The 20,555-nt window shown below is 57.0% G+C and overlaps 2 protein-coding genes and 1 long non-coding RNA gene across 6 annotated transcripts in view; 2 read left to right on the top strand and 1 right to left on the bottom strand.

The window, feature by feature from the left end:
• Nucleotides 1-253: 253 nt before the first annotated feature.
• Nucleotides 254-6,540, top strand: GPR108 (G protein-coupled receptor 108). 2 transcript variants are annotated; one of them, XM_042928187.1, is made up of 18 exons: nucleotides 254-404; nucleotides 1,158-1,277; nucleotides 1,781-1,831; nucleotides 2,032-2,114; nucleotides 2,831-2,955; nucleotides 3,080-3,141; nucleotides 3,225-3,293; nucleotides 3,390-3,494; nucleotides 3,691-3,824; nucleotides 3,942-4,017; nucleotides 4,541-4,614; nucleotides 4,695-4,812; nucleotides 4,904-5,034; nucleotides 5,159-5,202; nucleotides 5,489-5,538; nucleotides 5,704-5,787; nucleotides 5,890-6,014; nucleotides 6,196-6,540. In XM_042928187.1, exons 1-18 carry the CDS (start codon nucleotides 285-287, stop codon nucleotides 6,266-6,268), a joined length of 1,644 nt encoding a protein of 547 aa, XP_042784121.1. In that variant the 5' UTR covers nucleotides 254-284; the 3' UTR covers nucleotides 6,269-6,540. The 2 variants fall into 2 exon arrangements, with proteins under 2 accessions (XP_042784121.1, XP_042784122.1); XM_042928188.1 differs by lacking the exons at nucleotides 254-404; nucleotides 1,158-1,277; nucleotides 1,781-1,831 and having other exon boundaries at nucleotides 3,209-3,293.
• LOC122213850 lies at nucleotides 1,275-14,293 on the bottom strand. Of its 3 annotated transcripts, none has more exons than XR_006199652.1 (3): nucleotides 13,527-14,293; nucleotides 4,679-4,764; nucleotides 1,275-1,409 (listed from the first exon to the last, which is right to left on the bottom strand). It is a non-coding gene; the product is annotated as an uncharacterized LOC122213850 (long non-coding RNA). The 3 variants fall into 3 exon arrangements; XR_006199653.1 differs by lacking the exon at nucleotides 13,527-14,293 and adding an exon at nucleotides 5,558-5,626; XR_006199651.1 differs by lacking the exon at nucleotides 13,527-14,293 and adding an exon at nucleotides 4,884-4,951.
• Nucleotides 12,009-20,555, top strand: part of LOC122213846 (complement C3-like) — a 40,137-nt gene continuing 31,590 nt past the window's right edge. The window contains exons 1-13 of the mRNA XM_042928185.1: nucleotides 12,009-12,143; nucleotides 12,535-12,727; nucleotides 13,065-13,227; nucleotides 13,326-13,396; nucleotides 15,116-15,210; nucleotides 15,291-15,373; nucleotides 15,456-15,546; nucleotides 15,823-15,925; nucleotides 16,017-16,143; nucleotides 19,144-19,259; nucleotides 19,365-19,511; nucleotides 19,909-20,124; nucleotides 20,244-20,450. Of these exons, the coding sequence (XP_042784119.1) occupies nucleotides 12,070-12,143; nucleotides 12,535-12,727; nucleotides 13,065-13,227; nucleotides 13,326-13,396; nucleotides 15,116-15,210; nucleotides 15,291-15,373; nucleotides 15,456-15,546; nucleotides 15,823-15,925; nucleotides 16,017-16,143; nucleotides 19,144-19,259; nucleotides 19,365-19,511; nucleotides 19,909-20,124; nucleotides 20,244-20,450 (1,686 nt within the window). The 5' untranslated portion in view covers nucleotides 12,009-12,069. The remainder of the gene's footprint in view (nucleotides 12,144-12,534; nucleotides 12,728-13,064; nucleotides 13,228-13,325; nucleotides 13,397-15,115; nucleotides 15,211-15,290; nucleotides 15,374-15,455; nucleotides 15,547-15,822; nucleotides 15,926-16,016; nucleotides 16,144-19,143; nucleotides 19,260-19,364; nucleotides 19,512-19,908; nucleotides 20,125-20,243; nucleotides 20,451-20,555) is intronic.

Genomic DNA, 20,555 nt, shown 5'->3' with positions numbered 1-20,555 from the left:
CACAATTGGTTAGGTGGACTGTTTGTCAAATTACATCGGGACAATCTTTCTAATGATTGGTGAGAGCGGAGGTGGGGTCAAGCATTATCAGCACCCCATTCGGAGCCGGTGTTGTCTGTTTGGTGTCGTGCAGGGGTGGGGATGCGGATTTTCTAGGAAAGAGTCGCTGATTGGCTGGGCGGGCTGGAAATGCCGGAAGGTCGGCCCTCACGGTGCGGCGATTGGCTCACCCGTTGGCGGTGGGGGCGTCGGAGGCGGTATCAGGGGAGGTGGTGGCTCTAGAGATGGCAGTGAGCGAGAGGAGGGGGCTCGCCCGCCTGAGCCCCCCGGAGTGGGGGCAGCTGCTACTTCTGCTGCTGCTCTTGGGTGGCTGTTCTGGGCGCATCCACCGACTGGCGCTGACGGTGAGTCCCGCCGCGCGGCGGACTGGGGCGGGGGGCGCAGTGTTGTCTCGAAGAAGCCCCTGGTTTGGAGTGGTCTCGTCCTACCTCCCCCTCGTCTTACGTGGGATGGAGCGGTCCGGCGCCCCCCGCCTCCAGGCCCGGAGTGGTCTCGTCCGAGGAGTCCCTTCAGTCCTCTGGTGGCGCAGCCTGGCTGGCAGTGTTAGGACTGTGCCCCGCCCGTTGGGGGGGTGGGTCTTCAGCTCCAGGGAACACCCCACCCCCTCCCGCCCGCCCCTTAGTCCTCTAAATTCTTGAGATTGCTCTGGGGGGCGCTGGCACCTTTGGCGCCGCCCAGGGGAGTCCCTGGGGTTTCTAGGATTGGGTTCTCTGGGCACTCACTGGGATCTTGGGGACTCATTTGGAATCTACAAACTGGGAGGTCAGAGCTCGGCGCACCAAGATAAATAACTCTGCTCTTGGGGTGGTGTTCACCAAGTGCGGAGACTTGCAAATGCCCCACGCTTTCTTTTGCTGGACTCTCAGAATGGTGGCTGGAGGATGTGGGGCTACCCTGTTCCTCCCCGGGGGATTGGTCTGGGGACATGGCCTCCGGGAAGGCCTTCTCAGCCTCTCCCATTACTCTTTGGACCTGTCCTCAATCTAGGGGTACCAGGAGGGGGCCGAGCTCTTAGGGGGACCTCGCGCCAGAGCCGTGGGGCTGAGTTGGAAAGAAGTCTGAGCTGCCGCTGCCTCTTCCTCCTTGGTCTCCGGCAGGGGGAGAAGCGAGCAGACATCCAGCTGAATAGCTTCGGCTTCTACACCAATGGCTCCTTGGAGGTGGACCTGAGCCTCCTGCGTCTGGGCCTCCAGGAGACAGAAGAGAAGGCCCCGCTGGTGAGGGGCTTTGAGGAGTTTGCTGGAGCAGGGCGAAGAGCACAAGTTTCCAAGCCCCCTGTCCTCAGTTTGTAGCTCTGCCCCTCATCCGTGTGATCTTGGGCAAGTGCATTGGCCCCTCTGAGGCTCCATCTGTAACATGGGAAAAACAAAATCTCGTGCCATGTATGCTAGACCCTGAGCTTGGGTTGGTGGAGGGAGGGCATTATTACATCAACATTTTAATTGGGTGAAAACAGGATGGGCTAGGTCCAGAGGACCAGCGAGAGTCTCCCTAGGGAAGTGACATCCACGTAGAGTGGCTCGAGATGGTTAGGAGTTAAGAGTATGAGAAGCCAGGGGCAGGATGGTGTGTTGGAAAATTCCATGAGTGAATGTGGGACCTAGTACATAGTAGGTGTTCAGTAAATTTGAGGTTACATTCCTATTGCTACTAAAAGAGGTGCCTTGGCGAGGTCTCTGCGCAATCCCTCATTTTGTCCCTTTTTCTTTCCACCTGCCAGGTGGGGTTCAGTCTGACTCGGGTTCGATCTGGCAGTGTTCGATCCTACTCAGTGAGTGGAGGGGGAGGTAGGGAGGGGGTGAGGAGGGCCTGGGATGTCTGTCCTTTACATCTGGAGCCCAGAGGCCCTCATTCTTTCCCAGAGAGGGGAGCAAGAAGTGACCCTCCCTTGCGGGGTACACGGGGAGGAGGCAGGGTGGGGGTGGGTTAGTGGGAGTTGGTAACCAAGGTGCCCTCTTACCCACCCCCCAGACCCGGGACCCCCACGACTGTCCTCTCTGGAAAAACAGTAGCAACCTCCTGGTTCTCTTCCTCATCAACACCAAGGATCTGCGGTAAGTTGATGGGCCAGGGGCTCCGTCATTTGTGTTTCCCTGGGTGTGATACCCACGTGAGCTGATCAGGTACAGTGAGGAGCCAGCCGGAAAGAACCTCCGTGCTCTTAGGAAGAAAGCCACGTGCTTTTCAATTTTGCCTTCCAGCCTTCTGGTTACGGGAAGGAGGGAGAGGGGCAGGGTACCCAGAGAGTGTTGGGGTCTCAGGGCAGAAGACACGGACACAGAGGAGTGTTGTGAGAATTGACAGCAATAGTTCATGCTTGTTGAATGCTTCCTGTGTGCCAGGCAGCATCCTGCGAGCTTTTACAGGTGTGAACTCATCGATTCTTTATACTATTATTATCCCCATTCTAAAGAAGAGGAAACTGAGGCCCAAGAACTGGGATGTGGACCCAGGCAGCCTGGCACCAGAGTCCCACAATACCATGTAGCCTGTCTATAGACACATTTTCATTTAAAAAAATGCGCTGAAGTAGAACGAGTAAGTCACTGTCACGGGAAGTGACAGTCACGGGTGCAGGCAGTTCATAGATGTGGCTGTCGTCCTGATGGGTGGTGGCCAGTGCTGGAATTGTGTGACCGCTGATTCAGCCTGGTGCTGCCCTCAGAAAGGAGATCCCAAGGGCCCAAGGGGCCATTGAGTTCCTCTGCACAGGTCATGCACATGACCCAAGCCTTCAGCCTCACCCTCACGGTCCCCACCCTCACCCCAGGGTCCAGGTGAGGAAGTATGGAGAGCAGAAGAAGCTGTTCATCTCTCCTGGGCTCCTCCCCGAAGCACCTTCTGAACCAGGGCCCTCAAATCCAGTGCACACAGTCACCCCTAAGGTGGACAGCGGTGAGTGAGGCTGGCCATGTGAGCGGGGAGAGTGTAGATGGCTAGGGCTGTTCTGGGCTGCCTCCCGTTTTTCTGCTGTCCATTTGTCCATCCATCTCTCAACTCATTCACTTGTCCCCTACAGGGGCCACCACTACGCTTGACAAGGCCAAGTCGAAACCCACAGTGTCCCAGGGAGATCAGCAGGTTCGGGGAAGGTCTCTTCAGGGGCATATGGTGACCCAGGCTGGGAGCCAGCTAATGCTCCATGCAGCACTCTGTCCCCTCAGGGCCCCAGTGGGAAGGACAAGGAACTGATCCTGGGTCTCGGGCATCTCAACAACTCCTACAACTTCAGCGTGAGTGTCTGTGAGCGCCTGTGGCCCCACCTCCTCCCAGAGTGGGGACTCCCAGGCTGAGGCCTCCACTCCCCCTGTCTGCCCCCCACCCCCCAGTTCCACGTCGTGATCGGCTCTCAGGCGGAGGAAGGCCAGTACAACCTCAATTTCCACAACTGTTACAACTCCAGGCCGGGCCAGGAGCAGCCGTTTGACATCACGGTGAGCAGACGCAGGGCGGCTTTGCCACATCCTCCCTGAGGCCATGCTGTGGACCGGTAGACCGATGTACCCACCTGGGAGATGGGAAGACCGAGGCACGGAGAGGGGGAGCTTGAGAGTGGGAGAGTGAGACTCACACTCATGGCTCTGCACGTCCAGAGCTGGTATGCCATCCCCACCGCTGCCCCCTCCCCAGGTCATGATCCGGGAGAAGAACCCTGAGGGCTTCCTGTCAGCGGCAGAAATTCCCCTTTTCAAGCTGTATATGGTCATGTCTGCCTGCTTCCTGGCTGCTGGCATCTTCTGGGTGTCCCTTCTCTGCAGGAACACGTAATGCCTGGTTGGGGGGAGGGGTCCCCCACCTCCTCTCTTCATACCCTCCCATCCCTGCCCCTAACTAATGCCCTCCACCTCCTTCTGTCCGTGACCTTCCCCACCCCCCACCAGGTACAACGTCTTCAAGATCCATTGGCTGATGGCAGCCCTGGCTTTCACCAAGAGCATCTCCCTCCTTTTCCACAGTGTGAGAGCTTGGGCCCAGAGCAGAAGGGGGTGGGCTGGGGTCTCTGGGTCCAGGAAGAAGCCCAAGCAGCCCACTCCCCAAATCTCTGCAGACCCTGGGCTTGGGAGTTCATTTGTCCTACTGTCCACATGTCCAGCCATTTTTGCACTGTGGCCTCCAGCTGTCCACCCAGCCCAGCTGTCTGCCTGTCCTTCTGTCCGGCTGTGACTGTCCACTGGCCCAGCTCTGACTCTCCCCCTGACTGATTGTCTCACTATCTCATTGTCCATCCATCCAGCTGTGACTTCCCTGCCTTTGTCACGGCTGTGACTGCCCATCCGTCATCCCAGCCGTCCACCCCTATGTTGTCACGGCCATTTCTGAGTCCACCTGCCATCCTGGTCATAACTGTCAGCTCTGTCCACTTTCTGACCACCATGCAACAGTGATCGTCCATGTTCCTAAGCCATCGCTAGCCTCCCAGTTGTCACTGTCCACCCACCCATCCGTCCGTCTGTCTGACTGTCCATCCGTCCACCTCCAGATCAACTATTACTTCATCAACAGCCAGGGTCACCCCCTCGAAGGCCTCGCTGTCATGCACTACATCACACACCTGTGAGTGCCCTTCTCTGCGGCAGGTTGGGGGGTGGGCTGGGGAGGGTCGGGCACCCCCTCTTACCACACACACTCCCCAGGCTGAAGGGCGCTCTCCTCTTCATCACCATCGCCTTGATCGGCTCTGGCTGGGCCTTTGTCAAGTACGTCCTGTCAGACAAGGAAAAGAAAATCTTTGGGATCGTGATTCCCCTGCAGGTGCACAGGAGGCCCCAGGCCGGTGGGTGGGGATGGGACCAGGCACACCTTGGCCCTTGGGGCACACCTACCCAGCCTACACCGCCCCCAGGTCCTGGCCAACGTGGCCTACATCGTCATTGAGTCCCGTGAGGAGGGCGCCAGCGACTACAGGCTCTGGAAGGAGACCCTCTTCCTGGTGGACCTCATCTGCTGTGGCGCCATTCTCTTCCCTGTGGTCTGGTGAGGATCTGACACGTGACCCCCCTGCTGGAGGCTGAGGACCCCTCCCCCGACCCCCCCAGGCCACCACAAACATGGCCAGAGGTAGTGCTGACAGCTTCCTGTGTCCCCTGCCCCATTCCAGGTCTATCCGGCATCTCCAGGATGCATCGGGCACTGATGGAAAGGGTGAGGCCCTGGTCCCAGGACCTCCTGGGCCCCCAGCCCCTGTCCCGCTCCAGGACCCTCTTTCTGATCCCTGGATGTCCCTTCCCTCCCTGCCGCCACTGCCTTCCTGCCTCTCTACCTTGCTTCCCGTCCAGCACTCCCCAGCCCAAACATCCCCCTCCAGGTTTCCTGCCCCTTGGCCCCTCCCCAAGATGTTCTCCCAGTCCCCAGACCTCCTCCACACCTCTCCCTTTCCCCATGCCCCCAGCCTCCTTCCCCTAACCCCCCTCTCTGTGTACACCCTCAGTGGCAGTGAACCTGGCCAAGCTGAAGCTGTTTCGGCATTACTATGTCATGGTAGGAGCCCCATTCTCACTCGGCGGAGTTTTGTGGTCTTCGGGGGGATTGTTTTTTCCGGGGGTTACAACCAGCCCATTGGCATACCCACTCTAACCCCTCCCTCTGCCATCAGCCAGCCATCACTCAGCCCCAACGCCCTGCCCTCTGTCTCTGTCCCGGCAGATCATCTGTTACGTCTATTTCACGAGGATCATCGCCATCCTGCTGCGGGTGGCCGTGCCCTTCCAGTGGCAGTGGCTGTACCAGGTGGACACGGGGGCCATAGGCAGATGGGAGGGTGGGCCAGACAGCTTTGGGGGCGGGGGTGCAGGGGGCGTGCCTGACACTCCTCCTGCCCTTGCCCTGCAGCTCTTGGTAGAAGGCTCCACTCTGGCCTTCTTCGTGCTCACTGGCTACAAGTTCCAGCCTGCAGGCAACAACCCATACCTGCAGCTGCCCCAGGAGGACGAGGAGGACGTGCAAATGGAGCAACTGTGAGCCCCGGGCCTCAGGGGCTGGTGGGGGGCGCGGGCACAGGAGTCCCGGAGGCAGGGTGGGCGGGGCCAGCGCTCGGGGGGCGGGGCCGGGGAGCTCTAGGAGTGGATTTGATGGCCATCGGGGGCGGGGCCTGGTCCCCCTCAACTCCTGAGCCGCCTCCTGGTTATCTGCCTCTAGAATGACCAATTCTGGGTTCCGGGAAGGCCTGTCCAAAGTCAACAAAACGGCCAGCGGGCGGGAGCTGTTGTGATCATCCCGGCATCTGGGACCAGCCCTCCGTCCCCGCCTGCTCCCACCCGCTCCACACACACATTCCTTACTCCTGCGGGCTCCCAAAGCGCCAGGAGCAGGAGGAGGAGGGCGCCCGGGGCGCATGCTGCGCCTAGCTCCCTGAGCCTTGAGTCCCCAGAGCCCATTCAGAAGAGAGCCCCCCCTCCTCCCCCAAGTATTGGGCAATCCTGTCCCCGCCCTGGAGCCATCTGCCGCTTGCAGTTGCGCAATAATGACCGATCTGTTTTGCTAGCCTGGTTTCTTGCTTTTCTGGGTGTTGAGGTCTAACACGGAGGTTGTGCTTACAGTTGAGAAACCTGTATTCATGGGGGGTGGGGGAGGTTTCAGTCTCCGTTGCCCTCCACATTCAGTAAATGTCATTCGAGCAACTGCTACACGTCAGGCCCTGAACCCGGTGCTGAGGACAGAGCAGTGACCCAGGCTCGACCCTCAAGGGGCTCACGGTTGGGGGAAGGGGCCAGGCAGGGATAAGGATGAGACCATCACAGGGCCCTGACCCAGCCTGGGAAGCTGGGGGGAGGTGATCAGAGAAGTAGGGAAAGGACGGCAGGCCCAGGGGAGGGACAGCGTGTATAGAGGCTGGAGGTGAGGAAAACTTGCTGGTTGGTAGGCCCACAAGTAGTGGGCACTGAAGTGTCTAATTGTGGCTAACGCTGAACGCCACACCCTCTTCGAAGGCTTCCATTGACCCTGACTCCTATTAAGTCTGTGAGACACAGACAGGCTAAGTAGCTTGCCCAGGGTCACACAGCTGATGAGTTGAGAGACTCGGGGCTCAAAACACTAGCAGTCTGGTTTCAGAGCTGCACTTTACCACGGACCACACTGCCCTTCGGCACCTAGACTCCCTGCGACCAAACCTCCGGCCTCCCCCAACCCTCCGCGCCCTTTGTTGTGTGCCCCGGGGTAGGTGGTTTCGCCTCTGTGTCCTAACATGTAAACTGAGGTCTCCGTGAGGCCACTGAGTATCACACATGTGATAATGGTATGAGTGGCTCAGCACAGCCTAACCTTTCGTGGGCTGCCCTGACCCTTGAAGAGTGACCTCAGATTAGCACTGCACCTGTGCACCCACGTGGGCAGCTCCAGAGATGTCATTGTCTCCCCTATCCCAGACCCCCTTTCAGCCAGAGTGCCACAGCCCCTTTTGGAGCTTAGCAGACAGTTCTCAGTGGGGGCCACACCCCACCCTACAGGCATGGGATGACAGGTAGAGAATCGGGCAGGGGTAAAGTCTTCCTGCAAACAGAAACAAGTATAACGGGGCCCAGATGAATAAATAGCCCAGCCAGACAAGGAAGTGAGGAGGCATTGCAGACTGAGCAAGTTATGTGAGCAAGCGGAGAAGCCCAGAATAGCCTGCCAGTCCCCCTGCAGGGCTGGCTGAGGCCGAGAGGGGGGCAGGGAGGGTGGGGGAGCAGCTGGCAGAAGCCTCAAGACAACAGTTGGACTTCGTGCTAATGCCTGTGGGAGCCAAGAAGGTTACAGCAGGGAAGGACGTGACCATCGAAGTCGGTGCTTTACTCCATGTGCGTGCAGGGGTGCGCAGAATCCAGGCTCCCAAAGAAGTCCCCGTCCCGATCCCCAGAACCTGCGAGGATGTCACATGATGCGGCAAAGGGCACTTTGCAGATGTGATTGAGCTAAAGGCGCTGAGATGGGAGGTGATCCTGGATGACCCAATGTCATCACCAGGGTCCTTATGAGAGGGAGGCATCAGGGTCCCAGTCAGACAAGGAGAGCCACAAGGAAACACGTATAAGGGATGTGCTGTGAGGTTTAGCTGGCCCCCTGAGCCAAGGGGTGCAATGGGCTCTAGAAGCCCAAAAGGGCAGGAAGTGGATTCCCAGGTCCCCCCGTTGGAGCCTCCCTAAGGAACACAGCCCTGCCCACACCTTGATTTCAGACTTCAGCCCTCCAGCCCTGTAAGAGAATACACAGGTATTATTTTAAGCCACCAAGTGCGTGGTCATTTATTACAACAGCAGTCAGAGACTCCTACAGCTTAGGAGCCTGAAGTCTGGACCCCGGCTGCCTGGGTTCAAATCCCAGCTCCTCCCACCTAGAGGATCTTGGGCAGGTGTTCAAAGCGCTCAGTCTCTTGGTCTGCAAACCAGGGATGCAGAAGAAACAAGTTTCACGAAATAAAGTGCTGCGTCTGAGTCTCATGGAGACCAACTCACTAGCGTGCATACGCGTATTCTACACCATAGTTTTGCAGGGTCACAAAGCTGTGTTTTTACACAAAGTCCCCCGTTGCTGTAGAGTAGATGAGTTGAAAGGAGTGATTCTGCAGCAGGGAGGCCACAGACCACAGGGGTGCGGACAACAGACAGATGGACTGGGACAGTGAGTGCAGGGGAGAGGGAGGACGCTGGGGGACGGCTTGGAGGACGGGCAGGGCTGTCAGCGAAACAAGGTGAGGAAGAGAAGCAGGTGTTGGAAACAATAAATATACAGTCCATGTGCAGTGAGGCCTCACCACGTGCGGGGCACCAGGCTGAGCCTCTGCCTCTCCCATGCCACTGGCTTGTCACGCAATTCTCAGAGGGACATTCGTGGCTGTGAATGTCCAGCCTGCCCCTGCACCCTCCAGGGTGGGGGTCCCTGATGCTCAGGCCTCTCCTGAGCTTGAGTCAGGGGTGCAGGGGAGTGGGGGAAGCAGCCATGGGGCAGATCAAATCCAGCCGGGCCAAGTTTACCTTCCAGTTAATGAGTAATGAGTAGGGGGAGAAGGGGAGGCCTGGGCTGCATGGTGGGGGAGGGGCCCAGGCCATGGGTCCTGGAGGGAAAATCTCAGAAAGCAGTGTAGCAAGGACCCCATCCTGGAAGTGGGGGGCCAGGAGGGGAGGGGCAGTCCCCGCTGTTCCCAGGCCTGGCACCGACTCAAGGGTGAGGGTGGGGGGTGCAGCAGGGAAATCACTGCACTCAAGGGGGTTGGGGGGAGAGGGATGCCCGGGCTCCCCCCACCCAGAAATCTTCCCCCTTCCTTCCCCTTCTTCTCCTTCCTCCAGCTGGGGTGCCAGACGAAACTCAGGACACCAGTTCAACTGGAATCGGGGACACATAGCCAATACTGTGTTAGGGTTAAGTGCCTTCCAGAGACCCCACTTAGCCTCAACCCAGGCAGCCTGGCCCTCCCGCTCTCCATAGCTGGAATGTTGGGCAGGGCACGCCAGCTAACGGGAATCCCATCCTCCAGGCCTCCTCCTCTCTCTCCCCTTCTGGCTTATCTTGCCTGCCATCCCTCTCCCACACTGCTGGGCACAAATGCACATTCCCCAGGATGAAGCTTCCAAGAATCCCTTCCTTCTCCCAGGCCCACCTCTGCTTCTGCCTTCACCCCTCTGGTCACTTGCTGGAGGTCGGGGCCAGGACCCTTTGCAGACCTCTTAATCTGAAGCATCAGCACCTTTGTCAAAACAGCAGCAACTATCATCAATCCCATTGTTCAGATGGATTAACTGAGGCTCTGGGAAAGCCAGAACCAAGCCTTGCTGGGAGGCACAGGCCAGCAGGAATACCTTCCCAAGACAGTCAAAGCAGAAACCCTGAATGTTTAGGGCTATAATGCAACCAGGAAACGGGGTGGGGGAGGAAAATGGGAGTAATTCAGATTTGGGGGATCCTAGGAGGTACCTCAACCCGTTTCAGAAGTTGAATCTCAGTTCTGGATAGTAAGCAGGTGCTTGCACCCTCCCTCTCCCAAAGAAAGGGTGACGCAATCAAGGCAGACAGGGTCCAGGTTTGTTCTGTGTCTGCACACCTCCCCCAACTCCAGGCATGGAGCCTAGGCCAGGAAAGGCACATGGTTTACAGGAAATCAGAGCTGGGTTCCCCATTAACCCCTTCCTTGGGACTTTGGAAACCAGGCCTTCGGAGATCAGGATCCCCCACCCACATACCTGTTGCCTCCTGTGCCCTGGACTCCACACACCCCTTCCCCCAGATGCACAACCTTGCTGGGAATCCAACAGGCACACATCAAATAACACTGAGGCAAAAACGCAAAGCTTTGCCAACATGCTGTCGTGGTGAGACAGTGGGGAAATCCAGCAATTTCCTGCAAGGCCAGCAAGTATGTAAATCAATACAATCACGGAGGGAAATACAGCCATATCTTGCAGGATTATTAATGCAAGTAGCTCTTGGTCCAGGGTCATGTCCTTTCGTGGCAATGACAACTGTGACGTGAGTGCTATTACAACCTCCTCTGATGGGGGAAACTGAGGCTCAGCGTGGCTATTAATCAAGTGCCAAAGTATACCTCTAAGTGTCAGAGCTGGAAAGTGATGCAGGTCAAGACCACTCACTGTATCCAGGGAAGTCTGTCCACGCGGAAGAGGCTGGTCGCTTTCACACAATGTAATAGGAGGCAGTTGCCTTTAACAACAAGGAAGCTCTCTGGGCACTGATATTAAACGATCTCTGAGGGATACTGTTTACGAAAAAGGCAAGGCGTAACCCAGGGAGACCAGGAAGAATAGCAGGCAGAGAAGACTGGTAATTTGTTTTTAAAACTTGCGAGCATTCAAAATGCATATCTCTGGAAGGAAACAAGGGATTTGGTTTCACTGTGGCATCTGAGACCTGAATGGTTGGGAACAGGAATACGAGGCAAATTGCCTTTTCCCTGTACATCTACGTGGACCCTTTAGGTGTTGAACCATAGGAAGATATTAGCTATTCATAAAAAATTAAATACAGATGGAATAATAATAATTTTAATAATATTAATGATAATACTGTAACGTTAAGACAAAAAAAAAGCTAGCAATGGGAAATTGCCTCACTGATGAGGAAAGTTTTTTTTTAACGATTATAGTCTCTCAGGCATCCTGACAAGGGTACATGAAGGGAGCTCCAGGTTCCACCTGTATTAAAATACATGCTCATTGCAGGGCCGGGGTGGCTCAGTTGGTTCAGTTAAGCCTCCGACTTCAGCTCGGGTCATGATCTAGTATTTGTGAGTTCAAGCCCTGCATTGGGCTCTGTGCTGACAGCTCAGAGCCTGGAGCCTGAGCTTCAGATTCTGTGTCTCTGTCTCTCTCTGCCCCTCCCCCTGCTCTGTCTCTGTCATGCAAAAATAAACAAATATTTTTAAAAATACATGCTCACTGGGAGAGTAAACTTCTACACATACTTCAAAGCCCAGCTGAAATGTCCCCTCCTCTCAGAAGTCTCTCCTGACCCTCCACAAAGCAGAGTTCTTCTCCATTGGGAAGACACACCGTAGGGCCAGGAGTCTCTGTCCTGGACCTTGTCCCCCAGCCTGACCACACCATGGAGGAGGGACTCCAGCTACCAGCATAGACATGAACCCATAGGAAGGCATTGGTTAACAAACGCATGGCCAGAAACTGACTGGGCGCCAGGCCCAGATACCTGGGGTGGGGAGCTCTCTGGCCCTCAGTGTTCCTCCACCGCTAAGTAGGTGCAACAGGGAAAGGTCCCTGTTTACCAACTGACCTTGACCCCGAGGGAGACCTTGGCAGGGGGGAGGTGTGTCCATCTTGCTGGAGGACATGCCCTTGGGTTAGTTACCCCAGGACACACTGGCCCCAGGGATTGAAAAACTTAGGAAATGGTATTGAGAAATCTGGGGCAGCTCCAGGAAGGGGGAAGCCACGGGAGCTGCGGGCTGGGCTGAGGTTGCAGGGGGGAGGCGGGAGCCAGATAAAAGGCAGCCTCCAGCAGCCTCTGCTCATTCCCTCCCAGTCCGCTTCCTCCGTCCCTCTGTCCCTCCACCGTCCCTGCACCATGGGGCCTGCCTCAGGCCCCAGCCTGCTGCTGCTGCTGCTTACCACCCTGCCCCTGGCACCGGGGGACCCCATGTGAGTGGTCATGACCCTTCTCCAAACCGGGCTACTTGTGAGGTGGGGGTGGGGTTCAGGTCCTAGTAGAATCCAGGGCGCACGTGGGTGTCTGTGGAGGCAGGGGTCAGCGGGTTGGGATGTGAATGGACTTGGGCTGCCTGTGAGCTCATGATTTCATGAGCTGGGGGTTCATGGCACTCGGGTTACAATGGGAGGCGGATGTTTCTAGAAGCAGGGGTCTACAGGTTTGGGTGCCTGTGGTGTGTTCAGTGATTCTGTGGCTGCGGAATCACTTGGAGGCCTGGAGATCTGACTTCACAGGATTTGGGGGCTTCGTGATATGTGGGTGAGGATTGGAACCCTGGTCCCTAGAACGGCAGCTCCATCCCGTGTTCCACCCGACCTGCAGGTTCTCCATGATCACCCCCAACATCCTGCGGCTGGAGAATGAGGAGACCGTGCTGCTGGAGGCCCATGACTTGGAAAACAACATTGCAGTCGCGGTCACTGTCCACGACTTCCCGGTGAAAAAGCAAGTGTTATCCAGTGAGAACAGCGCTCTGACCAAAGACAACAACCACATGAGCACAGTCAAAATCAAGGTGGATGTACCTGCTGATGCCCCTCTCCCGTCTCTGAGACTCCTCCTTCAATTAGCTTCTCCTATCCTGAGCCCCTAGCTTTGAGCCCCTCTCCTGAGTGAGGTCCTCTGAGCCCCGTGTCTGATTCCCCCTACTCATCCCCCTTTCTGATCCCTACCCATCTGAGACCCTTGCTCCCTCCCCTACTACTCCTCCGCTCCCAACCTGGGCACACCAGGGGGACCCGGAGTGGTGGACAGGTGCTATTGGCAGAAAGGGCAGGCAGGTGAAAGTCTGGGGGTGAATGCGGGCAAGGGGCCAGGAGGCAGCATCTCAATGATTCTCTGGCTATGCCTAGATCCCAGCCAGCAAGGAATTAACATCAGAGAAGGGGAAAAAATTCGTGACTATCCAGGCAGACTTTGGGAGCACCGTAGTGGAGAAGGTGGTGCTGGTCAGCTTTCAGAGCGGGTACCTCTTCATCCAGACGGACAAGCCCATCTATACCCCAGGATCCACGGGTAAGGGGCTGGGCGGTGGCTGGAGAGAGGGCTGGGGGGCACTGTGGGGAGGGGCGTGGCCTCACTCACCGCCCCCTTTCTCTAACATCATCTCCCAGTCCTCTATCGGATCTTTACCGTGGACAACGACCTACTGCCCGTGGGCCGGACCGTTATCGTCAGCATCCAGGTACCAGCAGCGGGGAACCCAGACAATGACTCCCCCTGGGCAGAGACTCGGGGAGAGACAAAGAGATAGAGAGAGACAGAGAAGAGATTCCGGAAAAGGCAGGACTGCAGAGGCCTAAAGGCAAAGAGACCTGTAGAGATCCAGGGATACCAGGCTCACTGATGCTTCTGCCCGTGGATTCCGGCTCCAGACAAACCTCTGGGGACCGTGTCACTCTGGACAGGTCACTTCACCCTCCTGGGCCTTGGTTTTCTCAGCTGAAGATTGAGATGACAGATAAAAACTCTCTGTAGTCCAATCCGCCTCCTGCTGCCAGGGGGCAGCCTGGAGCACCCAACTCCTGTCCCACCCTCCTCCACCCAGAGCCCTCCAGGAGCTCCCACCTCCTTGGGGTAAAAGCCTAAGTCCTCCCAGCACTCCCCAAGGCCCTGCAAGACTTGCCCTGTCCCCTACCTGTCCTCTTCTCCTCCCCCTCTTCCCTTCACTCACTCTGCTCCAGCCACGTGGGCCTTATTGCTGTCCCTCCAACTGCCATAAAGAGCCAGCCCTAGGACCTTTGCACAGGCTGTTCCCCCACTACTCACAAAACGCTCTTCCTCCAAATACCCACATAGCTTGCCCCATCACGTCATTCAAGTCTCTGCTCAAATGTCACTGATGGCACAATTTTACAGGGAAGCCTCTCTGAGGACCTGTAAAATTGCAAACACCCTCTCCCAACTCACACACACACACACACACACACACACACACACACACACACTCCACTGGTCTCCCTTCCTGTCATCTCCTTTAGGCATCCTATAAATTGAATGTATTCATTTGCTCATTGTCCGCTCCCTAGACCTCCACAGAACCTAAATTCCAGACAGGATGGGTGCTTGGCATACAGTAATTTCATTACAATTTTCTGGGCTAAGGCAGGAAAGGGGTGGGGGGGAGGGGGAATGGAAGGAGGAAGTGAAGGACAGAGGGAAGAGGTACGTCGTTCTCAGAGGATCGTCATGAGTATTTCTTGCAATCACGCAAAGGTAACAGGGACCAAGTCCTGACAGCCACAAGCTGACTGTGGGGATCGGTGGGATTTGTGGGGAACGGAGAACACACACCTCTAACGGTAGAGCCTCTGCCCAGTTCCAGTCAAATGTCGCTATGTGCCAACAGGAACCCGTATCCACGGTTATCCCAATTTCCAAGAGAAGCCAGAAAGCCAGATTTTTACATGATGTCTCCTGGTGTTTAGTTATTTGCAACGAATGACATACTGTGTGTTAGGCTGAACCACACGACTTTGTATTCTTGTAGGTCAAAGAGTCGAAGGTAGGCAATGCTGTGTGACTTAGTGCCCATAGGATGCTTACCACAGGGTCCCGCACAAAGTAGGTGATAAATGCTAGTTACTATCGGTATTCAGACAGCCGCCAACGAGAGTGAGCTCCAGCTTACATGAATCATGTGCCAAGCCAGTGAGGTAGGGGCTATGTTCCTCTCCTTTTTCTAGCTGGGCACATTGAGCACAGAGACATCAAGTAATTTGCCCAAGGTGACACAGCGCATAATTGGGAGAGTGGGCATTTGAACCCAGGCTGACTCAAGTCCATGTTCATAACCACTGCCCCAGTAGTCATGACACAGAGAGTGTCCAGACACAAAGAGGAGGAAGAGAGCCTAGGGGCTAAGCCAGGTCTCTGAAGAGACACGCCCTCCCTGTCTCCACAGACCCCCGACAATGTTCTCATCAAGAAGGACTCCCTGTCTTCTCAGAACCAGGTTGGCATCCTGTCCCTGTCTTGGAACATCCCGGAGCTGGTCAAGTATGTCAGGCCCTCCTAGAGGGGGTTCCCTATGCCAAGGGAGGGCGTCTGGCTGGCTCACTCACCTGCCTTCCCCACAGTACAGGGCAGTGGAAGATAGAAGCCCACTATGAAGATGCCCCGCAGCAGGTATTCTCTGCTGAGTTCGAGGTGAAGGAGTACGGTAAGAGGAGGAAGGAGTCAGGGTGGGGGCCCCAAGTGCCAGGCCCAGTGCTGACAGCCTACTGGTGCCGTCTCGCCCCCAGTGCTGCCCAGTTTTGAGGTCCAAGTGGAGCCTACAGAGAAATTCTACTACATTGATGACCCACAGGGCCTGGAGGTCACCATCACGGCCAGGTGAGGGGCTAGGAATGGGGCCAGGCGGGAGGGGAGGGGAGGGCGACCAGGTGAGGGCTAGATGACGGGCCAGGTTGGCAGCTAGGGGTGGAGCCAGGTAGGGGCCGGGTAAGGGAACCCGGGTGCGGTGTGGCCAGGTGTGGGACCAGGTGGGCGCTGACTGAAGAACCAGATACTGGCCAGGTAAGCACCAGGCGAGGGACCAGGGGTCCGTGGAAGTTTGCAGGCAGGCCCGCCCTTCAGGAGAGGAGCATCTGAGACCCCCTTGCCTCTCAGGTTCTTGTATGGGAAGAATGTGGATGGAATAGCCTTCGTCATCTTTGGGGTCCAGGATGGTGAACAGAGGATTTCGCTGCCCCAGTCCCTCACCCGTGTTCAGGTGCTCTGCCCCTCTGAGCCTCCTCCACTTTGGACTTCCCCCTCCCTCACCTGCGCCCCTCCCCCTCTCTGAGCCTTCCTTCCTCCCCCAGATCAATGATGGCAGTGGGGAGGCCAGGCTGGAACGAAAGGTCCTGCTGAACGGGGTGGAACCCTCCAGAGCAGATGCCCTGGTGGGGAAGTCGTTGTACGTGTCTGTCACCGTTATCTTGCACTCAGGTGAGGCCTGGTCTGAGGAAAGGGACCCAAATGAGGGGGGAGGCCCAGTGTGCGGGCAGAGGCCCAGAATGGACGTGGAATGCAGTGTGACAGGGGAGAACCAGTCTGAGGGCAGAGGCCAAGTGTAAGAGAGGATATCCAGAGGAAAGTGATACCCAGTGAGACAAAGGAGGCCCATTCTGAGGGTGGGGGGAGCCCCAGAATGAAAGTGGGATCCAGTCTGATAGAGGAGGCCCATTCTGAGTGGGGGAGCCCCAGAATGAAAGTGGGATCCAGTCTGATAGACGAGGGCCAGTCTGAGGGGGGAGGGAGCCCCAGAATGAAAGTGGGATCCAGTCTGATAGAGGAGGGCCAATCTGAGGGTGGGGGGAGCCCCACAATGAAAGTGGGATGCAGTCTGATAGAGGAGGCCCAGTCTGAGGGGGGAGGGAGCCCCAGAATGAAAGTGGGATCTAGTCTGATAGAGGTGGCCCATTCTGAGTGGGGGAGGTCCAGAATGAAAATAAGATCCAGTCTGTAGAGGAGGCCCAGTCTGAGGGGGGAGGCTCAGTATGAAGGTGGGATCCAGTCTGATAGAAGAGGTCCAGTCTGAGGGGGAGGCCAGAATGAAGGTGGGATCCAGTCTGATAGAAGAGGTCCAGTCTGAGGGGGAGGCCAGAATGAAGGTGGGATCCAGTCTGACAGGGGAGGCCCAGTCTGAGGGGGTTGGCCCAGTATGATTGTGGGATCCAGTCTGACATGGGATGCCCAGTCTGAGGGGGGAGGGAGCCCCAGAATGAAAGTGGGATCCAGTCTGATAGAGGAGGCCCAGTCCGAGGGGGGAGGCCCACTATGAAGGTGGGATCCAGTCTGATAGAAGAGGTCCAGTCTGAGGGGGAGGCCAGAATGAAGGTGGGATCCAGTCTGACAGGGGAGGCCCAGTCTGAGGGGGTTGGCCCAGTATGATTGTGGGATCCAGTCTGACATGGGATGCCCAGTCTGAGGGGGGAGGGAGCCCCAGAATGAAAGTGGGATCCATCTGATAGAGGAGGCCTAGTCTGAGGGGGAGGCCCAGTATGAATGTGGGATCCAATCTGATAGAGAATGCCCAATCTGAGGGGGGAGGGAGCCCCAGAATGAAAGTGGGATCCAGTCTCATAGAGGAGGGCCAATCTGAGGGGTAGGCCCACTATGAAGGTGGGATCCAGTCTGAGGGGGGAGGCCTAGTCTGAGGGGGGATGCCCAGTATGAAAATGGGATCCAGTCTAACAGGGGAGACCCAGTCTGAAGGCGAGGCCCAGTATGAATGTGGGATCCAGTCTGATAGAGGAGGCCCAGTCTGGGGGGGGGGGACCCAGAATGAATGTGGGATCCATTCTGATAGAGGTGGCCCAATTTGAGGAAGGGAGGTCCAGAATGAAAGACAGATCCAGTCTGTAGAGGAGGCCCAGTCTGAGGGGGGAGGCCCAGTATGGATATGGGATCCAGTCTGATAGCGGAGGCCCAATCTGATGGGGGGAGGCCAGAATGAAGGTGGGATCCAGTCTGATAGAGAAGCCCAGTCTGATGGGGGAGGCCAGTATGAAGGTGGGATCCAGTCTGACAGAGGAGGCCCAGTGAGCGGGAGCCCAGAATGAAGGTGGGATCCAGTCTGATACAGGAGTCCCAGTCTGGGGGGGGGAGGCCCAGTATGAATGTAGGATCCAGTCTGATAGAGGAGGCCCATTCTCATGGGGGAAGCCAGAATGAAGCTGGGATCCAGTCTGACATGGGAGGCCCAGTCTGAGGGGGGAGGTCCAGAATGAAAGTGGGATCCAGTCTGATACAGGAGGCCCAGTGAGGGGGCAGGCCAGAATGAAGGTGGGATCCAGTCTCACGTGGGTGGCCCAGTCTGAGGGGGGAGGCCCAGTATGAATGTGGGATCCAGTGTGATGGAGTAGGCCCAGTCTGAGGGGGAGGCCAGAATGAAGGTGGGATCAAGTCTGATAGGGGAGGTGCAGTCTGAGGGGGGAGGCCCAGTATGAATGTGGGATGCAGTCTGATAGAGGAGGCCCAGTCTGAGGGGGGAGGGACCCTCAGAATGAAAGTGGGATCCAGTCTGACAGAAGCCCAGTCTGAGAGGGGAGGTCAGAATGAAGGTGTGATCCTGTCTGACAGAGGAGGCCCAGTGAGGGGGGAGCCCAGAATGAAGGTGGAATCCAGTCTGATAGAGGAGGCCCAGTCTGAAGGGGGGAGGCCAGAATGAAGGTGGGATGCAGTCTGTCGGGTGAGGCCAAGTCTGAGAGGGGAAGCCCAGTATGAATATGGGAAACAGTCTGATAGAGGAGGCCCATTCTGAGGGGGGGAGGTCCAGAATGAATGTGGGATCCAGTCTGACAAAGGAGGCCAAGTCTGAAGGTGGGAGCCAGTGACAGGGTAGGCACAGTGTGAGGAATGAAGGTGCCCGCCAGTTTGTCAGAGGAGACCTGGTCTGAGGGAGGCCCACTATGAAGATGGGAAGCTGTCTGACAGTGGAGGCCTGGTCTGAGGGGGGAGGTCCAGAATAAAAGTGGGGTCCAGTCTGATAGAGGAGGCCCAGTCTCAGGAGGGAGGCCCAAAATGAAATTGGGATCCAGTCTCACAGAGTAGGCCCAGTCTGAAAACAGAGGCCTAGTGAGGTTGCTAGCCAGTCTGACAGAGGAGGTCCCATCGTAGTGGGGAGGCCAGAATGAAGGTGGGCAACAGTCTGACAGAGGAAGTCTGAGAACAGGAGGCCAGTATGAAGGTTGGATCCTGTCTGATGGATGATGTCCAGTCTGAGGAGGGAGGCCCAGCATGAAGGTGGGATCCAGTCTGACAGAGGAGTCCCAGTGATGGGGGAGGAGCAGAATGAAGGTTCTAGCCAGTCTGATGGGGGAGGAACAGAATGAAGGTTCCAGCCAGTCTGATGGAGGAGGCCCAGTCTGAGGGAGGCCCAGTGTAAGGTGTGGTCCAACCCGGAGGGGTGGCCCAGGAACCTGCCCTCACGGCTGGCCCCCTCAGGCAGCGACATGGTGGAGGCAGAGCGCAGCGGGATCCCCATCGTGACCTCCCCCTACCAGATCCACTTCACCAAGACGTCCAAGTTCTTCAAACCAGGCATGCCCTTTGACCTCATGGTGAGACCCGGGGTGGGGCTGCCTCCCCCACCCTTCCCCTGAGCATCAGCCACGCCTCTGGGTCAACCTGAACGCCCTCCACCTGCCCCTGCACTGCACCTGCAGGTGTTCGTGACGAACCCCGACGGCTCCCCAGCACGCAACGTCCCTGTGGAGACCCAGGACTCCAGTGCACGGTCCTTGACCCAGGTCGACGGCGTGGCCAAGCTGATCATCAACACACCCAACAAACCGGTGCCCCTGCCCATCACTGTGAGTCCTCGCCCACCTGTAGCCCTACACTCAGGCGATAGGGGACTGGATTTGCATGGAGGGAATCTGTCCTCTGCCACAGTCATCCTGCCACGTGAGGAGTGGGGTCCTTTTATTGTATCAGGGGATCCTGCCATTCACATAGAGTGTTCTCATCTGCATAGAGGGGATCTTATCTGCACCAGCAGTCTGGCCATCTGCATAGGTATATTATTATAAGGATCCTGTGATTACATCTGACCCACCTGGATAATCCAAAGCAGACTCCCCATCCTCAGACCCTTAATCCCATTTGCACAGTCCCTCTGGCCAGGGAAGGTACCGTATTCCCAGGTCCCAGGGATTAGGATGTGGACATCTTTGGGGGGCCAGAATTCATCCCCCTTTCCTCACCCAGGTAATCACTAGGAAGGACGGTATCCTGGAGTCACGACAGGCCACAAGCAGGATGCTCGCCCAACCCTACAAAATCATGGGCAGCTGCAGCAACTACCTCCATCTGTCTGTACCTCGCGTGGAGCTCAAGCCAGGGGAAGATCTCAATGTGAACATCCACCTGCGAATTGACCCCACCACCACCAAGCAGAAGGATGTCTACTACTACACCTACCTGGTCCGTGCCCTCCTAGGATCCCCAGACCCTCCTCCTTACTTCTGCAGCACCCCCAGTCCAGGGCCACCCCCGCGCCCCGACCTTGCTGATTCTTCCTTACGCCAACCTGTCTCCCCCAGGTCATCAACAAAGGGAAGCTGTTGAAGGTGGGTCGACAGAAGCGTGAGCTCGGCCAGGATGTGGTCGCATTGCCCCTGACCATCACTGAGGACTTCATTCCTTCCTTCCGCCTGGTGGTTTACTACACCTGCCTTAACAGCAACGGCCAGAGGGAGGTGGTGGCCGATTCCGTGTGGGTGGATGTCAAGGACTCCTGTGTGGGCAAGGTAAGCTTCCGGAGCCTTCCTCTGCACCCATCTTGGCACCCCCGCCTGGCCAGTGCTCGCTCCGTCTCTGCCTCTCTCCAGCCTTCTGGGTGGGCTCCCCAACCG

Source organism: Panthera leo, chromosome A2, assembly GCF_018350215.1.
Source record: "Panthera leo isolate Ple1 chromosome A2, P.leo_Ple1_pat1.1, whole genome shotgun sequence".
Lineage (NCBI taxonomy): Eukaryota > Metazoa > Chordata > Mammalia > Carnivora > Felidae > Panthera > Panthera leo.
Note: the sequence above shows the minus strand (reverse complement) of the source record. Positions and strands in the feature narration are given on the sequence as shown.

What these genes read in the sequence shown, in the direction of transcription:
- GPR108 (XM_042928187.1), top strand. Translation starts at nt 285, where the DNA reads ATGGCAGTGAGCGAGAGGAGGGGGCTCGCCCGCCTGAGCCCCCCGGAG. An exon ending in ATCAACACCAAGGATCTGCG is followed by an intron (nt 2,115 to 2,830) that starts GTAAGTTGATGG and finishes CCCTCACCCCAG; the next exon opens with GGTCCAGGTGAGGAAGTATG. An exon ending in ATGCACTACATCACACACCT is followed by an intron (nt 4,615 to 4,694) that starts GTGAGTGCCCTT and finishes CACACTCCCCAG; the next exon opens with GCTGAAGGGCGCTCTCCTCT.